The sequence below is a fragment of the Aethalodelphis obliquidens genome, unplaced genomic scaffold (genome assembly GCF_003676395.1).
Source record: "Aethalodelphis obliquidens isolate GAN/ISIS:26980383/991018 unplaced genomic scaffold, ASM367639v1 scaffold35, whole genome shotgun sequence".
Taxonomy (NCBI): domain Eukaryota; kingdom Metazoa; phylum Chordata; class Mammalia; order Artiodactyla; family Delphinidae; genus Aethalodelphis; species Aethalodelphis obliquidens.
Window position 1 is genome coordinate 14,011,654 of NW_020837979.1, and position 19,887 is coordinate 14,031,540.

The 19,887-nt window shown below is 47.0% G+C and overlaps 1 protein-coding gene and 1 long non-coding RNA gene across 4 annotated transcripts; one reads left to right on the forward strand and one right to left on the reverse strand.

Moving 5' to 3' along the window:
• Positions 1–260: 260 nt before the first annotated feature.
• On the reverse strand, positions 261–6,584 carry LOC113632178 (uncharacterized). 2 transcript variants are annotated; one of them, XR_003437714.1, is made up of 3 exons: positions 6,138–6,584; positions 2,649–4,099; positions 261–1,313 (listed from the first exon to the last, which is right to left on the reverse strand). It is a non-coding gene; the product is annotated as an uncharacterized LOC113632178 (long non-coding RNA). The 2 variants fall into 2 exon arrangements; XR_003437715.1 differs by lacking the exons at positions 261–1,313; positions 2,649–4,099 and adding an exon at positions 5,661–5,760 and having other exon boundaries at positions 6,138–6,582.
• A 149-nt stretch (positions 6,585–6,733) lies between these two features.
• Positions 6,734–19,579, forward strand: GGCX (gamma-glutamyl carboxylase). Of its 2 annotated transcripts, XM_027129189.1 has the most exons (15): positions 6,734–6,837; positions 7,231–7,401; positions 8,524–8,682; positions 9,009–9,174; positions 10,851–10,929; positions 11,362–11,468; positions 12,342–12,505; positions 12,855–13,120; positions 13,269–13,400; positions 13,790–13,941; positions 14,382–14,551; positions 14,765–14,895; positions 15,511–15,658; positions 15,835–16,030; positions 16,465–19,579. In XM_027129189.1, exons 1-15 carry the CDS (start codon positions 6,795–6,797, stop codon positions 16,655–16,657), a joined length of 2,277 nt encoding a protein of 758 aa, XP_026984990.1. In that variant the 5' UTR covers positions 6,734–6,794; the 3' UTR covers positions 16,658–19,579. The 2 variants fall into 2 exon arrangements, with proteins under 2 accessions (XP_026984990.1, XP_026984991.1); XM_027129190.1 differs by lacking the exons at positions 13,790–13,941; positions 14,765–14,895; positions 15,511–15,658; positions 15,835–16,030; positions 16,465–19,579 and having other exon boundaries at positions 14,382–14,494.
• The last annotated feature ends 308 nt before the right edge of the window (positions 19,580–19,887 follow it).

Genomic DNA, 19,887 nt, shown 5'->3' on the forward strand with positions numbered 1-19,887 from the left:
GACTGGTACCAGTCCAAGGACCGGGGGTTGGGGACCCCCATCAGACAGTATTTGTCTTCCTCTGTCTGACTTATTTTGCTAGGCATAATACCCTTGAGGTCCGCTCATGTTGTTGCAAAAGGCAAAATTTCACTCTATTTTATGGCTGAGTAGTATTCCATTGTATATATATACCACATCTTCTTTATCCATTGGTCTGTTGATAGACACTTAGGATATATTGTTAAATAAAAAAAATATTGATAAAATTAATTTCACCTGTTTCTTTTCTCTTTTAATTTGGCTAATAGAAAATTTTAATTACCAACGTGGCTCAAATTACATTTCTATTAGATATGCTGATCTGTACCTTAATATTTATGTGACGTTGGACAGATTTATGTAACATCTCTAAGCCTCAGTTACCTCCATTGTCTATGCCTGGTACTTTAAAAACCCTCAGTAAATGGTGGCTTTTGTGATTACTATTACTAAGAATTCCAGATGCTAAGTGAATTGGTGGTTAAGAGAACATGAGGGGTGCCAAGAAACAAAGGGTCAGAGTAGGAAGTTTGTGGGGAGCAGGAGGAAATGACAGAGGATTCCCAGGGAGGGAAGGAGAGTTCCAACAGCTGAGGAGTTACTGGGGTCTGGTATGCCACTGCAAGCCTTGGACATACACGGGTGTCCCTGAGGGAGATGACCCTTGGCCTAGACCCAGCAACCATCAGGGAGATTCCGAAGTGCCCACAGTTGGGCCTGTGACCTGTCTGTCCTCAGCTTCACCATACAGAATTGCCGCAGGCTTGGCCTCACCTGTACAAACATTACAATGTTACCCTTTGTCAGAAGACCATCTGGGAAGTTCCCTGTTGGCCTAGTGGTTAGGATTCTGGGCTTTCACTACTGTGGCCCAGGTTCAAACCCTGGTTAGGGAACAGAGATCCCACAAGCCGCAAGGCATGGCCAAAAAAAAGAAGAAAATGAAGAAGGAAAAAAGACCATCTGGCTAACACCCTCACAAGGTGAGACATTCAGTAAGGCACCAAACAATACTCTATGAGCAGAAATGGTGCTGTGGTCAGGGAACAAGAGAACAAAAGTCACTGATTCCTTTACAGTCAAGGAAGGCTCTATCCCAGGAGAAGGGGAGTGTCAGTCACTTTGTAAGGAAGAGATGCTACATGGTAGGAGTTGCAACCAAAGAAGCAATTGGGGTGTGATGAAGAGTGTCCTCAGTCCCTGCATGATCAGAAGATTTGGGCATCAGCTCTATGGCTCCCTGGTTGTGCTGTCTTAGGCAAGGTTCCCTCTGGGAGTTTTGGTTTCCTCATCTGCAAAATGGGAATAAGAATGAAAGCTATTTTGCGGGGTTATTATCAGGATTAAATGGTATGGGTATATATTTCTGCTAAAGCACATTACAAATGAAAAAGGAGACTAATAGAACAAATGGAATGAGAAAATAGGGGAAAAGGAATATGAACATCCTGCAAAGCAACCAGGCAAACTCTGTGGTACACTGGCATATATCCCAGTCTCATTTATGGCCCAAAGGGGCAGTTGACTCCTGTACCTCTCAGGGAAAAGGCTAGCGAACAAGAAGAAAGCACGTTCGGGAGGCTCAGTTGGAATTGCTCCCTGAAAGATCATAAAGCTCTCCCCACTGCCTAGGCCTCTTTTGTCTCCAAAACCCTCTTTATAGACTGTTACACCACTGGCCACCCCATCTGTGACACAGTCACCCCCATCTTTCCCAGTGTGCTCTTCCTTTCTTACCGTGACCTTAGAACCCAAAGGTTCTGCCCTTGGCCATCTCTTGACTCCAGCACTCTCTCCTAGAGCAATCGGTTCTCTATGGGGTTGATTTTGCCCTCCAGGGGATATTTGACAATGTCTGGAGATATTTTTGTTTGACACAACTAGTGGCGGAGGTGTGCTACTGGCATCTAGTGGGTAGAGGCCAAAGATGCTAAACTTCCTACAATGCCAAGAACAGCCCCTCCCCCCACCTCACCCATCCCCCCAACGACAAAGAATATGCAGACCAAATGTCAATACGGCCGAGGTTGAGAAACCCCGCTCTCCCTCTGGAAGTGCAATCAATGCCTTTACGGTTTCAACAGCCATTTATGGATGATCCCCAAATCTGTACATCTCTGTCAATTGCCACTGCTTCCCCTCCAATACCCTGGTCAGTCCACAGACACATCCGACAGCCAACCCAAACCCTTTATTTTTTCCCCATGTTCCTCCTCCTGGATAGTACTCCCATTCTATCAGTGTCCCAAGTTAGGAACCGCTAAGCCATCCTACACACACAACGGGACATCACTAAGTCTTGGTCATGTCTCTCAAATCCACCCCCTCCTTTCCATATCAGCTTGTGCTTCCTAGGTAATGCCGGGCATCATCTCTTCTCTGAACAATTCCAGCCACCTCCAAACTGACCTTTCTTTTCCCATCCATTCCTCCTGGGGTTACTTGTTATCTTCCCAAAACACTGACTCGAGTATGCTGCACCTCCAGAGTAGAGCCCAAACTCCTTAGCGTTCCAAGATTGCTGTCAACCTGCTTTTTGAAGCTTATCTCTCATGAGACTCACCTCCCAGCCCCCCAGTCATACTAAATTACCTGCCCTTCCCATAACACATCATCCCCTTTTATACCTTTGCTCGAGTGGACTTGTCTCATGATGAGTGACTATCCTCCTTCATTCATCACTGCCTATGGCAAGTCTATTCATATTTGAGACATTGCTTCCATGAAGTCTTCCAGATTTCCCCACTGAAGTTAAAGTCTTCCTCTTCTGATCGCCATCACACTGTATCTTTTACAGAGCCTATAATATGCTTTGCCATTAACTACGTACACATTTGACTCCTCTGAGACTCTAAGCTCTGTGAAGGCAGGGGCTGTGTTTTTACTTTGGTACCCCTCGTAGAAAATAACATATATCCTGCACGTAGTAGGCAGTCACTAAATGTTTAGGGTATTGAATTGAGAGATCTGAAAGAGGGCTTCTTTCTCCACAGTGCAGACAGAAAGAGAATTTTTATTACAAAAGAACCATGAAGAAATTCCTTTTGTAAATTTTGGACTATTTTATGGATAAATGAATGTCTGATGCCATGAGTCTCTGTATGTTGGTCCTGAAAGGATAAACTGGAAATCAACGCCTTGAACAAAAACAAGTTAAAATCATGGGATGGAAAGGTGAAGAGTTAGCACAGCTCATTTACTAGCTGTAGTTCTCTTACACAGAATGCTCTCAGTTCACCCAAGACTATTGAGAACTTTTGATTTCCCTCTCTCCTCTCAAAATTTTACTCATCCTTTAAGGCCCAAGTTTTCAAAAAAACTTTCCTGATTTCTCCAGTCATAATTCATTTCTTCCTCAGTGCTCCCATAGCACTTTGAACCTCACTTAATACTTATGACTTCCTACATTCTATTATTATTTTATTATTTCTATATATTTTTATTATTATACTTCTATAGGACAGAGGCCACAACTTAATCATTTCTGTTTCCTCCTCTGTAACTTGTCCAGTTCTCGGCACGTAACAGACCATCAACACTGAACTTAATGGAACCATCTAATTTTCAGTGATCCTGGAAGATCTAGCCCAAACTTCCCAACCCACACTGTATTCATTTGGACTGGGATTTGACAGTGGATTGAGAGATCCATCCCCTAAATAGATCTATGGCTTCCAAAGTGACTTGGCCCCCCTTGCCTATTAGGATGACCTAGAAGTGGGCCAGACCCTCAACAGCAGGAACACTTGTTAGCCCAGTAATTCCACCTGCCAAACACAACTGTGCCCAATAACCTCTACTTTTCCATCTACCCCTGCCGCCTTTTCCCTTTAGGATAGTGGTTGTCAGCACATGGTCCATGAACCCCTGGAGTCCTTAGGGACAAAACTACTATAATAATACTGAGATGTTATTTGCCTTTTTAACTGTGTTGACATTTGCACTGATGATGCAAAAAGCAATGGTGGCAAAACTGCTGGCAACTTAGCAGGAGTGAGACAGTGGCACCGAATTGTAGTAGTCATTGCATTCCTTCCTGCCATGCGTTTGCAATTTTAAAAAAATGCCAGTGTGCAGCCTAAAAAAAAAGTAAAAATAGAAAATAACATGCCAGTGTCAATTAAGAACATCCTTAATGAAGAAGTACAAATTAATAATTTTATAAACTCTTGACACTGGAATACAGATCTTTTTACTATTTTGTGTGAAGAAATGGGAAATATACATACAATGCTTCTGCATACCCAAATACGATGTTTCATAGTTTCTAAGAAAAAGCACTTGCGCAATTAAACTGTGAGCTCAAATCACCTTTGTTTGTTTTCAAATTAATAGACTTTATTTTTTTGAGTAGTACGGACAGTTCCCATACACCCCTCATGCTCTCCCTGTTTCTCCTATTACTAACATCTTGTATTAGTGCAGTATATTTGTTACAACTGATAAGCTAATAGTGATATTATAACTATTAACTATATAGTTATATTAATAACCATATATTATAACTATAATCATGGTTCACATTAGGGTTCATTCTTTATATTATACATTCTATGGGTTTTGACAAATATATAATGACATGAACTCACCACGACACCATTAGAGTATCATACAGAACGGTTTCACCCTTCTAAAAATCCTCTGCGCTACATTCTTCTCTCCCTTCCTCCCCCCCAATGCCTGGCAACCACCAATCTTTTTGCTACCTCCATAGTTTTGCCTTTTCCAGGTTATCACACGGTATGTAGCCATTTCAGATTGGTTTCTTTCAGTTAGCAATATGCACTTAAACTTCCTTCATGTCTTTTTGTGGCTTAATAGCTCATTTCATTTTATCACTGAATATTCCATCATATGGATGTGCTAGTTTATTTTACCCATTCACCTATTGAAGGACATTTTGGTTGCTTTCAAGTTTGGGCAATTATAAATAATGCTGCTGTACATTCACGTGCAGGTTTTGTGTGGGCATCAGTTTTCAACTCATTTGGGTAAATAACCAAGGAGCACAATTGCTGGATCATATGGTAAGAGTATGTGGAGTCTTGTAAGAAAATGCCAAAACTGTCTTCCAATGTGGCTGTACCATTTTGCAGTCCCACGAGTAATGGAAGCAGAGTTCCTGTTGCTCCACATTAAGAGGCTCTGCATTTAAAAGAGCTGTGTAACTCAGTGAAGCAATGTTTTCCAAATGACCATGCATATTTTACAAAATCATGCGTGAGTAAAAGGTCCATTCAAAGCGCAAGATATACCAATGATTTTAATGTAATAGAGCATAAAGTTCATTATATGATTTTCAATTTCACATCTGACTAACCTTTAAAAAACGACTACTTGTAAGTTTGGGTGTGGTACAAAAGAATATCCAGTTATCTAAACAGGCTATTAAAACGCTTCTCTTGGGCTTCCCTGGTGGCGCAGTGGTTGAGAGTCCGACTGCTGATGCAGAGGACGCGGGTTCGTGCCCCGGTCCGAGAAGATCCCACATGCCGCGGAGCGGCTGGGCCCGTGAGCCATGGCTGCTGAGCCTGCGCGTCCGGAGCCTGTGCTCCGCAGCGGGAGAGGCCACAGCAGTGAGAGGCCCGCGTACCGCAAAAAAATAATAATAATAATAATAATAAAATGCTTCTCTTTTCTCCAACTAAGTATCGGTAAGGCCAGGTTTCCTTCACATACTTCAATCAACACCATTTCACAACAGATGGAATGCAGAAGCAGATACGAGAATCCAGCTTTCTTCAATGAAGCCAAACATCAGAGAGATTTGCATGTAAAAGAATACTATTCTCATGTATTTTCTTGGTATGGAAAATATACGTTTTCTTAAAAAGGTTATTTATATAAACATGTAATAGGTTTATTACTTTTTTCTTTTAGTGAATCAATACATATTTTAAACATTTCTCAGTGTAAATTTCCAATACGGTAAATATGGGAAAATATAACCCATTATAAACAAAAGCTCTTTAGGGTTCTCCATAACGTGTGTATCAGTGTAGAGGGGTTCTGAGACTAAAAAATGTGAGAACCCCTGGTCTAAGATGCCTTCCTCTGATCCTGCTGGTCAATCCCAGTGCAGAGAATTAGATGTTACAACGCTGTTCAAGACTCACCTCTCTTAAGACTTTCCTTGATCGACCACTCTATTCATTGCCCCTACTCTGCATACCCTCTGCAGCTATGTTGTTCCGGTTTCCCCTGCTGCTTTCAAACCTCTGGTTCATGGCAGGTACTGGAAGAGAGAATAAAGAAACTTGCACACAGTCTCTAGACCGGGGCAGCCCTTCCAGGTGCGTCCTAATTCGGCGGGAACCTCTCTGGGAAGAGTCTGACATTTGCGCCCTCGCTGCTCACGTCTGGAGAGGCCTAATGGGTGCGGGGAGTGACCCAGGGAAGCTGCGGGATCTCGGAGTCTTCTTAGGTTGAAAGCGCGGAGAGGGATCGGGAGGCCTCAGGGAAGAGACTGGTCATTCGGTGGAAGAGAAGCAGGCCCGGTGACATCTTCCCTCCTCCTGGGTCACCGGGGAGGCCGGGGCCTGACCACGCCCCTTCGCGGCCGCTTCGCCCCGCCCCAAGGCTCCTCGCTCCGCCCTCTGCCGCCAAGCAGGGAGCCCGGCGCGGCCGACTAGGGCTCTTCACGACAGTCCCGGCACTTTCCGGCCGGCCTCGGGGGTGCTGCTGTGTAGGGGAGGCGGGACTTAGGGGAGTTTTCCCTCGCGACGCCACCTACTCGGACGCTGTCTCTGTGGCCGACCTACCTCCCCGAGGCCATGGCGGTGTCTGCTCGGTCTGCGCTGTCCCCGCCCGACTCAGGTAGGGTCAGAGCCCCGCCTTGTGGCGGATAGAGAGGGGCGCGGGTTTCAGAAGGGTGGGGGCCGGAGGGCTTCCCTGTGGGACCTGGGGAAGGGAGCCTCCGATGGGAAGGAGCCGTAGAGAGAGATTGCAGTCTTCGGCTTCGGGGTAGTGATGACATTCAGGACGCTTTGCGGCTAGAGGGCTGCTGTCTGAGAAAGGTTCTGGGGCATTGGGGGATCCTGGAGGAGGGGCTGCACTGCAGGGATGTTTCGGGTAGTCAGAGATCAGTGGAAGAATCCAGGTAGGCAGAAGACCTGGGCCTGTGATTTCTGTGATTTGAGGAGGAGCCTATGTTAAAGCATCTCCATTCCCATACGCGCACCCACAACTTTCTCCATTTATCGGTTGCAGATAAAGTACAGAAAGATAAGGCTGGACAGACCTCAGGGCGCCGTCAGGGCAGCCGAATGGGGAAGCTCTTGGGTTTTGAGTGGACAGATGTGTCCAGCTGGGGAAAGCTGGTGACCCTGCTGAATAGACCAACAGATCCTGCAAGCCTGGCAGTCTTCCGTTTTCTCTTTGGTAAGTCCAGTTTCTGGGAGGGGCCAGCGTGGTTGGGGATGGGAAAATGACAATCGTCCCTTGTCCATTTCTTGGATACTTACTTGCTTAGTGGACTTACCTTCCTTTTCCTAAGAGCTGAAGTTACTGATATCCTGGAAGAGGTCGTTGTGACCCAGTTTTGTCTCCGATTAGGGTTTGGAGACCAGAAATGCTTTGGTCTGAGGCTATAGGAAATATAGAGGTAGAGGAACAGGAACCCATTTTATTTGTGGCATGAAGTTGCCCAGTAAGTATGCTAAGGACTAGACTTTAGAGAAATGGCAGAGGTGACAGGGCAGACATTTAGGCCGTGACTCCCTAATCCAGATCTTTCTAACTCATAGGCCACAGCGTGTATGTTTGGAATGGGTTACAGATATGCTGAGATATTACTCCCTGTGCTTCTCAACGGGGAGTGAGTTTGCTCTCCAGGGGACATTTGGCAATGTCTGTAGACATTTGTATTTGTCACATCTTGGGGGTGGGAGGGAAGGGGAATAGGTGGTTACTGGCATCTACACAGAAGCCAGGGATGCTGCTGCATGACCTATGAACCACACGGTAGCCCTCCCAGCAAATAATTAACCAGGCCAAACTGAATAGTCCTGGGGTTGAGAAATCTTGCCTTAACTGGAGATGCCTTCCTGGCCTGAGTACCCCTTCTCTTTGCCCCAGTGTGCTGGCCAGACACTGCTCTGCCAGGTGTGCCAGAAAGTAAAAGAGGTTGAGGAGCACCACCCCAGAGCACTTTCTCTAGCCAGTGGGGCAGACCTTTACAAATATTACTATCAAATCTGAACAGCTTTGATCGCATTTTGTACACTTCTTTCATTTAATCTTCTCTGAAACCCTGCAAAATATTATGAGCCCCCTTTCACAAATGGGGAATTGGCTCGGTGAGGTGCAGTGGCTGTCTGAGATCACACAACTGGCATAATGCCTAGCACAGAGTAGGCGCTCTGTGGTTATTGTTGAATGAATTCTTTCCGGGGTTTGGAAAGAAGTCTGACCCTGGAGCTGCGCGTGCTCGACTGTATTCCAGCGTGTTCCAGGGCTCGCTTTGCTAAGGCCTAACGGCCCCCTCCCCCTCTGCCTTCTCAGGGCTGATGATGCTGCTGGACATTCCCCAGGAGCGGGGGCTCAGCTCCCTGGACCGAAGATACCTGGATGGGCTGGAGGTGTGCCGCTTCCCGTTGCTGGACGCCCTGCAGCCACTGCCACTTGACTGGATGTATCTGGTCTACACCATCATGTTTCTGGGTGAGGGAAACTGAGGAGAGATGGGAGTATTGACTGGCCTACCCAAAACCCAGAAATACAAAGCATGCTGGTGAATGACCAAGGTCTTGGGTTTCTTATTTCACTTCCTCCGTGACTTATAATTTCATCCTGCTGACCTGTGTGTCATCTGAGCTGTGACCCCGTAACTCTGTTTAAAATGTTGAAATAACATTTAATTGAAATTTATTTTCACTTGGTTATAAAATGTCTGATGACCTTTCCTAATCCTACCCACAGCCTGTCCCAGGGGAGCTGGGCCTGTAGTGCCCCTCTGACCTCTTAATCCTCTCCCCCACAAATCCCAGGGGCACTGGGCATGATGCTGGGCCTGCGCTACCGGATAAGCTGTGTGTTATTCCTGCTGCCATATTGGTATGTGTTTCTTCTGGACAAGACATCGTGGAACAACCACTCCTATCTGTATGGTTTGTTGGCCTTTCAGCTGACGTTCATGGATGCAAACCGCTACTGGTATGAGTCTGGGGAAAAGAGGCAGGGGTTGGCTGCGTCAGGATGGTTACCAGAGATAGGGGCCCGGTGAGGTCCTAGAATTTGTCCCAGCAAACGTATTTTCAGACATGCGTTGCAGAGTGTGGTTACAGGGTGACACTTTGATTTGGATGGATTTGGGAGAGGGAAGGGTCCGTGAGGTTGGGGCTCTTGGGGTGACAAAAAAGCAAAATGGCTCCATTCCCACCCCTTCACTCTTTCCCTATCTCCCCAGGTGCCTTGATCTATCCACTTCCTGTAATCCTCTTAGAGAGAAGAAGAGAAGACTAAAGCCAGACATAGCTGTTTTCAGATACTACAAGGGTGGTCATGTGGAAGAGGGAGCAGACTTTCTCTGTGTGAGCCCAGAGGGGCAGAGTTAGAGCCAAGAGTAGAAGTTGCTGTGGGGCAGAGTCATGTCAGAAGGAGAGGGCCCACCAGGGCTGCTGAGCAGTGCTGTCCCGGGAGGAGGTAACCCTCCTCGACCTCTGGCTCAGGTGACCATCTCTCAGGGGAGATGGAGAAGGGATTTGGAGGCAGGGTGGCAGGGCAGATGACCTTTACGGGTTCTCCCATTATTAAGTGAAAAGCGAGTATGAGCTGTCAGTAACATGAGTATAGGGGGAAAAAAATCTCAAACATTGGATTTGTTGGTGATTTATCAGTCATTAATTAAACTTCTTTCATCAACACACACATGCAGATACTCCTTTTGTAAACCTTTACATTCATTCAGAGTGGCCAGCTGTCATCACGAAGAGGCACTTTTGACAGAATACTCCTGAAAAGTCTCATTTTTATGACTTTTACCCAGTTTGAAAAAATATCCATCACTTACTGAAGGCTTTCCACGTGCCAGGCACTATGCTAAACACTTTTAATTTTTCCACATTATAACCCCGTGAGGTCCATAGTGCTGTTCCCATTTTATAGATGAAGAAACTAAGGCTTAGAGAAGTAAAGGACTTGTCTAGGGTCACATAGCATGTAAGAGGCGTAAGTGGGACTCCAGGTCTCCTTAACTACAGGCTCCCATGCTCTTGACCACAAGTGTAAGCTGCCCCTTTCCTGGCTTCTCTGCTCATTCTGTGTCTTCTTGAAAACGTACTTTGCTTCTGCCTCCCCAGAATACATCTAATCTTAGGAGCCTGGTTTTATCAGTTCTTAGCCTAGGTGAGCTGTTAGCAGGTACTCTCTGGCACTAGATCCTAGCATCCAGGTCTATGAAGTGTCAGTTTGTCTTAGAAATTGAAACTTGTTTTTAAATGCACTATATATATTTTCATACACCATTAGCTTTTCAAACGTTGCCTCAAATTCGTTCTTTTTCATATTCAGCCATATTCTAGCATTTTAGTCTTGTTCCCAATCTATTTCTTTAGGAGAAACTAATTTGCTAACTAAACGAATGGTAAACACTGAACTTTCCGTTGTTATAACTCACTAGTAATATTTCTGTTGTGACTTAAAATAGTCGTTGTTGCAGTATGCTCATATAATTCTAAAGGACCTCAGAATAGCCCAGAGGACCAGAGAAGGTGTGGGAGACATCCTGGGATAGAGAGAGCATTACACTTAAAAAGCATTTCTACCAGTCCCAAGGTAGAAATGGGACTGGACTAAAAAGCTGTCCTCTATCCTTCTCCCCCTCACTGCAGGTCTGTGGACGGCCTGCTGAATGCCCGGAAGCGGAACGCCCACGTGCCCCTTTGGAACTATGCTGTGCTGCGTGGCCAGGTACAGGATTTCAGGAGAGGGGGAGGTGTTCTCAGCAGCCATTGTCAGCACGGCTGTTCCACTGCCAGACTAGGCTCTGCTCTGCCTCCCTGGATCTTCTCTTTTCCCCCTCTTGCTGGAAAGCTGGGCTGGCCTTCCCCTTGTTTCCAACCCCCTAATCTCTGGGGTCTTTCACCTTGTCATAGAAAGAGTCGAGCTTTGTTCCCACTGGATTAGAATCCTCATGAGGAAAGAGTAACATTATGACTTTCCTTGGTGCCTAGTACTGTGCCTGGCATCTGTAGGATGTCGGGTGAGTGAATATATGAGATGAGTGAATAGAAGAATGGATCTAGTCTCCCTTGGGCCGTGAACTGGCATCAGAACTGATTTGTGACTGTCTGTAGGGGACAAGGTTCTGACTTTGTTTGAACATTCGTTTTGTGTTTGCAGATCTTCATTGTGTACTTCATTGCGGGCGTGAAAAAGCTGGACGCAGACTGGGTGGAAGGCTACTCCATGGAATACCTGTCCCGGCACTGGCTCTTCAGTCCCTTCAAGTGAGCGGCAGGGCAAGAGGCCTCATGTGGCCCAGGTGCAGAGTGGGGGGCTTGACTCCCTCAGGTCTGCAGTCACGGCTGCTCTTCCCACTTTGCCTGAATTTGCACGTGTTTCCCTCTGTCCACTCATCTCCCTGTTCAGCAGAAGGCAGAGTTGATGGTATCAAAAGATCTAGGCCTAGCTGCCCCTGGGAGACTTACAGTGTGGGCGGAAACAAAGGGGAAAAGCAGTAAAGGAAAGGAAAGCGCCAGGGCTAGGTGGCTTGGTAAGTGAGGCAGTGGCCCCAGCAGTTGCTGTGGTGGTGCCTCTGTCCTCGGGTGGCCACCCCAGCCTCTCGCCGGGACTCCTTGGTCGGCGTGCGGAGCAGATGGGCAGTCGGCGCCCCTTACCCCGACAATACCATTGTTGCCAACTCTTTCCAAAACATAGCTGCTCCTCTCTGACATTACTCTTCCTCCCATTTCTTCTTTCCTCTTGTTTTACTTTGTTCTTTTCCCTCTTTCCTGTCATCTCCCAGTTCCTAAAGTTTGACACCATGATGATGTTAGCCAAGCGTTCCCCTATTACAGTTTTCTTCTCAATGTATAACCTCCACGAAGAACCTGCCCGCCACAACACACACTGCTCAATCAAAGTGTGCCCTCGGAGATGCACTCTTGCTTATTACATAGGGTATGTTGAAAAAAGATGGCCACCTAAAGTATGTGGAAATGAAGAGGGGTTGGAAAACCCTACCAGAGGATGTCTTTGTGCAGAGTTCTTCCACCCACCTGCTGGGGTGGATCCTGCAGCAAGGACAACGTAGCAGAGGTACATCTGCTGTGAGTGCTCTGTGAGTGCTGGTGCCTGACCTTTGACCCTGGTGTCCGCAGATTTGTATTGTCTGAGGAGATGACTAGTCTGCTGGTGGTGCACTGGTGCGGACTGCTGCTCGACCTCTCTGCCGGTTTCCTGCTCTTCTTTGATGCCTCAAGATCCATTGGCCTCCTCTTCGTGTCCTACTTCCACTGCATGAATTCCCAGCTCTTCAGCATTGGTCAGTTCCTGTACTCTGGTGGGAAATAGGAAACCACAGGTGTGAAGGGGAGGGACGAGCCAGCGGCACGTGTGGCAGTGGGAGGTGGTGACAGGGACGGGCGCCAAGCTGAGCCGGATACGGTCTCTGTGAGATGGAAACAAACAGGGAGGCGGCTGGTGGCTTCCGGGCTCAGCAAGTATGTTGTGTAGTAAGTTTCTCCGGGGAGAAATAGACTGGAGTTGAGAACTTCTTTCATCATCAGTGGAGTACCTGGGAAAGGCTGCCTAGGGGAAGGGGGTTGAGACAATTACCCACGTTTTCCTCCGGCCAAACTCCTGACGTGCTGGTTTTCTCCCTGCTTTTCTAGGTATGTTCCCCTACGTCATGCTGGCCAGCAGCCCTCTCTTCTGCTCTCCCGAGTGGCCTCGGAAGCTGGTGGCTCACTGCCCGAAAAGGCTGCAAGAACTGCTGCCCCTCAGGACTGCCCCCCAGCCCAGTGCTTCCTGCGTGTATAAGAGGAGCCGGGCCAAAGGTGGTCAGAAGCCAGGGCTGCGCCATCGGCTGGGCGCCGCCTTCACCCTGCTCTACCTCCTGGAGCAGCTCTTCCTGCCCTATTCCCATTTCCTCACCCAGGTACGTGTGGGCTGGGGGTTAACCTTGGGCAGCGGTGGAGGCGACGGCAACCGGGAGAGAACAGGGCTGGTCTTGCAGACCTCTCTTGGTGGAGGATGGTGTCAGCGTGAGGACCGTCGAGCTGATTGCCGCTGCCCTGCCTCCTCAGGGCTATAACAACTGGACAAACGGGCTGTACGGCTATTCCTGGGACATGATGGTGCACTCCCGCTCCCACCAGCACGTGAAGATCACCTACCGTGATGGCCGCACCGGCGAGCTGGGCTACCTCAACCCTGGGGTGAGATGTCTGATGCTGATGATTTACTGGCCTTCAGAGGCCCCCTTGAGCTTTGGGGTCTGGTTTGGTCGTAAACACAATTATGAAATAAAACACATTTGGGCCCACTCTGCCCTTTCTCTGGAGCCCTGTGGAGCGCTTCTTTGGTGGGGGTTGAAATAGGGTGATGTCGTTCACTTCCCTGAACTGAGATGAGATTTAGGAAAGGTGAGTACCGCTAGCCCAGCAATGAGAAATTCTTCCAGCGAGTTTTGTGTGGTTTTGTTGTTGTTGCTGTTTCTCTGTCAGAACTGGCAGCAGGCAGGAGTCTCTCTGTGCCGTTGGCATTGCATGACCTATCCAGAGGCTCCATAACAATGAGGTGGGACTAACGTGGGGGTTTGGGGCAGGTATTCACACAGAGCCGGCGTTGGAAGGATCATGCGGACATGCTGAAGCAATATGCCACTTGCCTGAGCCGCCTGCTTCCCAAGTACAATGTCACTGAGCCCCAGATCTACTTTGATATTTGGGTCTCCATCAATGACCGCTTCCAGCAGAGGTGGGCAAGGGGAGCAGAGAAGGGGGAGAAATGAAGTCCAGCTCTTTCTGCCAAGATGAATAGCCCATGCTCCCCAGTGTTGTCTTGCTTGAAAGGCTGTCCTCGGGTGCATGTCCCTGTTGACCTGGTTGTGGGCATAGGTGATTGCTTCCAGCAGGGGGCACCATCATCCTGAAGAAAAGGTAATGCACTTATTCTTTTCGAAGCTGTTATCACAGCTCTTGTCAGGTGGCCACTAACTCCCACTCTTCCCAGTGCTGCAGAATCTCTTTCCCCTCCTTTCTCTGTCCCAAACTGGCAATAACATGCTGACGTAGGCCATTTCTTCTTTCTGAAAAACCTGTTTCTTCTATCTGGGAACAGTGATGAAAAGAACAGAACCGGAAATGCCAGTGCATAGGTGGCTGTGGCCTCCTTAGAACATGGTTTTCTTTCCTAAGGATTTTTGACCCTCGTGTGGACATCGTGCAGGCTACCTGGTCCCCCTTCCAGCGTACACCTTGGCTGCAGCCGCTACTGATGGACCTGTCTCCCTGGAGAACCAAACTACAGGAAATCAAGAGCAGCCTGGACAACCACACCGAGGTGGTCTTCATCGCGGATTTCCCTGGTACGGAGGAGAGCAAGGAGGCTTTGCTGTCTCCCTCTTGGCTTTGTTGGCCAGGGATATGGCGTGTGATGGAGTGGGGAGGGGCCTCTCCTGGTGGGAGGAAGGTTTTTGAAACCCGAGGTGGGGGGTGTTGGTGAAGGTGTGATTTCTCTGTTCCGGCTGGGGCTGAGTTCACTCCACCATGGGGTGGGTTGGGGAACTCTTGCCCAACAGGGCTGCACCTGGAGAACTTTGTGAGTGAAGACCTGGGCAACACTAGCATCCAGCTGCTGCAGGGAGAGGTAACTGTGGAGCTGGTGGCAGAACAGAAGAACCAGACTCTTCAGGAGGGAGAAAAAATGCAGGTATTTTGCTTGAATTAACAATGGTAGAGGGACCACCACTTCCCTGGTGGTCCAGTGGTTAAGAACCCACCTTCCAATGCAGGGGACGTGGGTACATCCCTGGTTGGGGAACTAAGATCCCACATGCTGTTGGGGCAACTAAGCCCGCCCGCGCCACAACTACTGAGCCCACGCCACAACTAGAGAGCCCACGTGCCGCAACTACTGAGCCCATGCGCCCTGGAGCCCGTGCGCCACAACTAGAGAGAAGCCTGCGTGCCACAATGAAGGTCCCGCTTGCTGCAACTAAGACCCGATGCAGCCAAATAAATAAATAAATATTAGAAAAACAACAAAAACGACAGAATAAAACAATGGTAGAAAAGTTTAGACTAGTAGAGTTTTTTTATTACAGACTCAAAATACTTTAACATAACAATAATGCAGTGGGAGCTCAAAAAGCAAGGGCCCCAGGGGGGCTGTGAATAGCCTCATTCAGGGTTCTAGAGGTCAGTTCCTTTGGACTCTAACACACAAGAAAAAAGATGTCTGCAACGGTGTACAGTGTAGGGAGGCCATAGGCTGGCTAGGGAAAGACTAGAGGGTGAAAGAGATCTGTTTCTTCCCTCTTTTCAGTTGCCTGCTGGTGAGTACCATAAGGTGTATACAATGTCGCCCAGTCCTTCCTGCTACATGTACATCTATGTCAACACTACAGAGCTTGCACTGGAGCAAGACCTGGCATACCTGCAAGAATTGAAGGAGAAGGTGGAGAATGGAAGTGGTGAGTATATGAAGATTTGGGCTGAGATAGCCCGCTTTACAAGAAGTCAGTGTTGTGAGTGAGGATCTAGCCATTAAAGAATGAACTTGAAGCGTCTAGCTGGGGAAAGGGGAGTTCTAGGAGAGAGAATGCTCTCTCTCTCTCAGTGATTCCTCTTTTTGCCCTCTTTCGGGCAGAAACAGAGCCTCTGCCTCCAGAGCTGCAACCTCTGCTGGAAGGGGAAGTCAAAGGGGGCCCTGAGCCAACACCGCTGGTTCAGACCTTTCTTAGACGCCAGCAAAGGCTCCAGGAGATCGAACGCCGGCGAAATGCCCCTTTCCACGAGCGACTCCTCCGCTTCTTGCTGCGAAAGCTCTATGTCTTTCGCCGCAGGTAAGTTTTACCCACAGCAGTACGTGTCTTTGCCATTAGATGTTTGCAGGCTGAGTAACTTTTCTCTGGTGAGGGTAACAGTAGGGACTGTTTCCCAGGAAAGGACAATCCAGTGCTAAATTCCTCCCTTTTGTCCTCTCCATTCTCCTCTCCCTGATTGAATGGGAGAGTAAGTGGTGTCTGATGGCCACCTCTTGTTCTGCCTCAGGTTTTCTCCAGCCTCCCTGTGGGTTATTCCTGCCCCACCCTGGAGTCCTCTACCAGACTGTATAAGGAGTGGGGTGCCTTTCCAACTGGGATGTTGGGGTGCTTGAGGGGAGAGTCTCATTTATGCCTGGGTGAGGGGGTAGGACCAGGTGTCCCCTAAGGGCTTTGGCCAGAATGCCTATGTTGAAACAGGAGTTTGGATTGCTGGCTTTTTCCCTCTTTTTCAGCTTTCTGATGACTTGTATCTCACTTCGAAATCTGGTATTAGGCCGCCCTTCCCTGGAGCAGCTGGCCCAAGAGGTGACTTATGCGAACTTGCGACCCTTTGAGCCAGTTGGGGAGCCGAGTCCTTCAAACACAGATTCTTCAAATCCTAATCCTTCTGAGCCAAATGCTGACACTGTCCACTCAGAGTTCTGAGGGAGGCCAGATGTTGGGTACAGATATAGGAGCAGCGTTACAAGACCATTACCTATGCAGTGGACATCTGAAAAATTCAGATTTTTTTTACATTTTTCTTCCTTATCCATAGCTCTGATAAATTCAGAGATGATAGATTAGAGGAACCAAGGAAGTAAAGCAAGGATAAGATTTATCAATCCAAGGCTGAGGGGTCTGGGGAGTTAAAAAACAACGTGAAAATGTCTTTCTAGGATGAAAGGGTAAGGATCAGGTTTAAAGTGACTGGCTCCTTGGTGAAAGAGATTTAATGTTCCATGATGAAAATAATAGCTGGCTGTTCTCAAGTGCTTGCCATATGCTAGGCACTGTGTGAAGCACTGTTCCAGCATTATTACATTTAGTCCTTAACGGCCATAAGCCCTATTTTATGGTTGGGGAAACTGAGGCTGAGAGGTAATATAATTTGCTCATAAGACATATACCTAATAAGGAGTGGACTGATGGTTTGAACCTCAAGTCTGTTTGACTTAAAGGTCCTGCACCCTGCTGCTTGTAGTTTTCAGAATCCTTGACAATAATGTAGCTTAAAACTTGTCCAATTATAAAGTATGATTAGGATGGTGATCAGGTTTTAAATGCAGAGAATAATTTTCTCTTCACTGCGATTTTGGTTCCTTCTTTGTTCCTATTATACAGCCAGTTTTTCAGTAGCAGTCACGAGCATAGTTAGAATAGCAAGAGTTAAACAAATAACGAAATTTAGGTGATTAGTAGTGGTATTTATCTACAAATAAGCTTAGTATTTAGCATTATTCTAGCCTTTAATGAGCAGGAGGTGATGTAAAGTAAGATTTAACCGAACAGTGGTGAGGGATTAGGGAATGTTGACAGTCGCTTTGTAGACTTTGGATGTAGAAAGTTTGGATGTGATTTAGGAGGATCCTCAATTCTGTGAAAATTCAAAGGCCTGGCCCTGGGCTAGGAAGTTAGAATGCGTAGAGTAATTAAAAAGAAAAAGACAAACAAACTAAAAAACAGGCCCTGCTTGGGAGCTCATGGTCTTCCGGGCAGAGACGTCAGTAGACTGGCAGTCCCAGTAACTTTGATAAAGGATCCCATCTGTTTTCAGGCTTCTCTTCGCGTGCTCCACTCCACCCAGTCTCAGGGTTCTTTCCTAGGCAGCTGCCTTTTCACTGTTCACACTTGGGATGATTATGTCTACTCCATGGTTTCCAGTGATGCTGCTGCTTAGGTTTCTTTCCTGTGCCCTAGACCTGTATATCTAGCTAGCTCCAGCTGGATATCCTACAGAGCTTTCAAACTCTGTCATAAACAGAACTTGCATTCATCCCCAACTCAGACTTGCGTCTCCTTTATTAGTGAATGGCAACTGTTTTTTTTTTTTAACCAAGCCATTTGTGAGTCATCAGCCTTGACTCTTCTTTTCCTCACATTTCTTGAGATTTCAAGTCCCATTAATTCTGCCTCCTACTTCTTGGACCTATTGAATTCATCTCTACCACCTCTGTTCTTTCAGCCTTTATACTGGAATCCAGTTACGGATAGACCAGAGCAGGGCTGCCATGTAGTTGTGCAGGTTGGGGCTGAATAAGGGCACCCAGCTGAGGCCAAGTGGGGCCTGGCAGTAAGTCCCTCTGATTCATACAAGGCATTTTGTGGGTCAGTGATGGCTGTGCCACAGGGCATCTTGCACCGATGTGGGGGAAACACTGGTTTTCAGTCCTTTTGCAGATCTCAGCGACACGATACACCTTGGCACCATGTCCTTTCCCGCAACTGCTGCCCACACCCTCCTTTTTACTTGGTTAAAAAAAAAACTCTTCACTTCAGAAGGAAAGTCCTGCAAAAAGTATCTTTCTTAATACAGGCAAGGATGCTGCTTTCCTGCAACCTGTCTCGTTTTCCAAATGAAAATGTTGGGGTGGGATGAAGAAAGGTGCTAGTCTAATACTGGTTAAGAAAAGCTGTTCACTGGTGAAAATCTGGGTTATTCAGATTTCAGTATTCAGGCCCTGGTAATTAATGTCCTTTTCGCCAGAAGGCTTTGCATCCTACCCCGAGCATTTAGATCTTCTATCCCTGACCAGTGTCATCCCCCTTGAAACTCTGTAGAAAAGTATGATTTTCAACTTAAACATGAAATACGACATTTTCTTCTATTAACACTTTATGCTTTTGATTCTCAGCTGTAATCACTTCCCCCCTTGCTGTTTCATGCCTTTGCTTCTATTCTCCTCCCTCAGCTGGTTAATCCCCACCTCCACCCCGCGGCTAGGTAGAGGACAAGCCACCTTGAAGGTCACTCTCTTTAGTCTGCAAACTCCTTGAAAGCAGGGGTCATCCTAGTAAATAAACATTGAACCGAACCTCAAAGCAGTTCTCTCTCTGGTATCACTTCACCAGCCTACAGGCATGTACTCATCCTCATCCCATTTGGTCAAGATGGTTAACTTATCTTCAGATAGCAATGCAGTGATCTAAAGGCTTCTTGAAACTTTTTCTGGAGTTTTTCAATGTCATGCAAAGTTGAACTTCTCAAGTTTCAGAGCAGGTCAGAAGATTTAACCTTGCCTTCCCTCCCAAATGTTTCTAAACTTCTAAGCCTCCAGGCAACCAGGTATAAGCATTCCTTGGGCCTCACGTCTGCAACAGCAGAGCACAGTGAAGTGTTTGAACCACTTGATCTCATACGTGCTGGTATGAACATGTGCCAAGTGGCTGCTAGGCTTAAGGAAGGATGGTCCAAGCTCTGGCTGATGAACCTTCTACAATTTTAGAATAAGCTTTTCTCTCACCACTGTTTAAAAACCCTTTTCAAACTGTAGTATGTACTGAACATGTAACTTGCAGCCTTTAACACCTGTTTATATAGACGGGAAACTTAAGGCATTAAATAAACTTTCTACATTTTCAAAAAGATGAAAATTGGCTTAAATTTTCTGAAGTGAACATTATCACTCCTTCCACATTACTCACGTTAATGGTTTTTATGCCCCTAACCTTAGATAATTTAAAACACTGCTGATGGTATAGAACTGGCTGCTGTAATAAGGAGCTGTGAATTTTGCCCAGTGTATTGGCCAAAAAAGGCAGTGCTAGACAAACTGAGACCAAACCTTTAACTTCCTTAGTGCAAGGGATATGATTTACAAACTGCTTGCAGTCAGGATTGAAGTGATTTCCCTAAACCATGGGTGGGATTACGATTACTCAGGGTTAAAAAGTAT

Bases quoted from the DNA above. Each gene is read 5' to 3' on its own strand.
- GGCX (XM_027129189.1), top strand. From the start codon at position 6,795: ATGGCGGTGTCTGCTCGGTCTGCGCTGTCCCCGCCCGACTCAG. The intron at 13,121-13,268 runs GTACGTGTGGGC...CTGCCTCCTCAG, and splicing joins ATTCCCATTTCCTCACCCAG to GGCTATAACAACTGGACAAA. The intron at 14,552-14,764 runs GTACGGAGGAGA...CTTGCCCAACAG, and splicing joins CTTCATCGCGGATTTCCCTG to GGCTGCACCTGGAGAACTTT.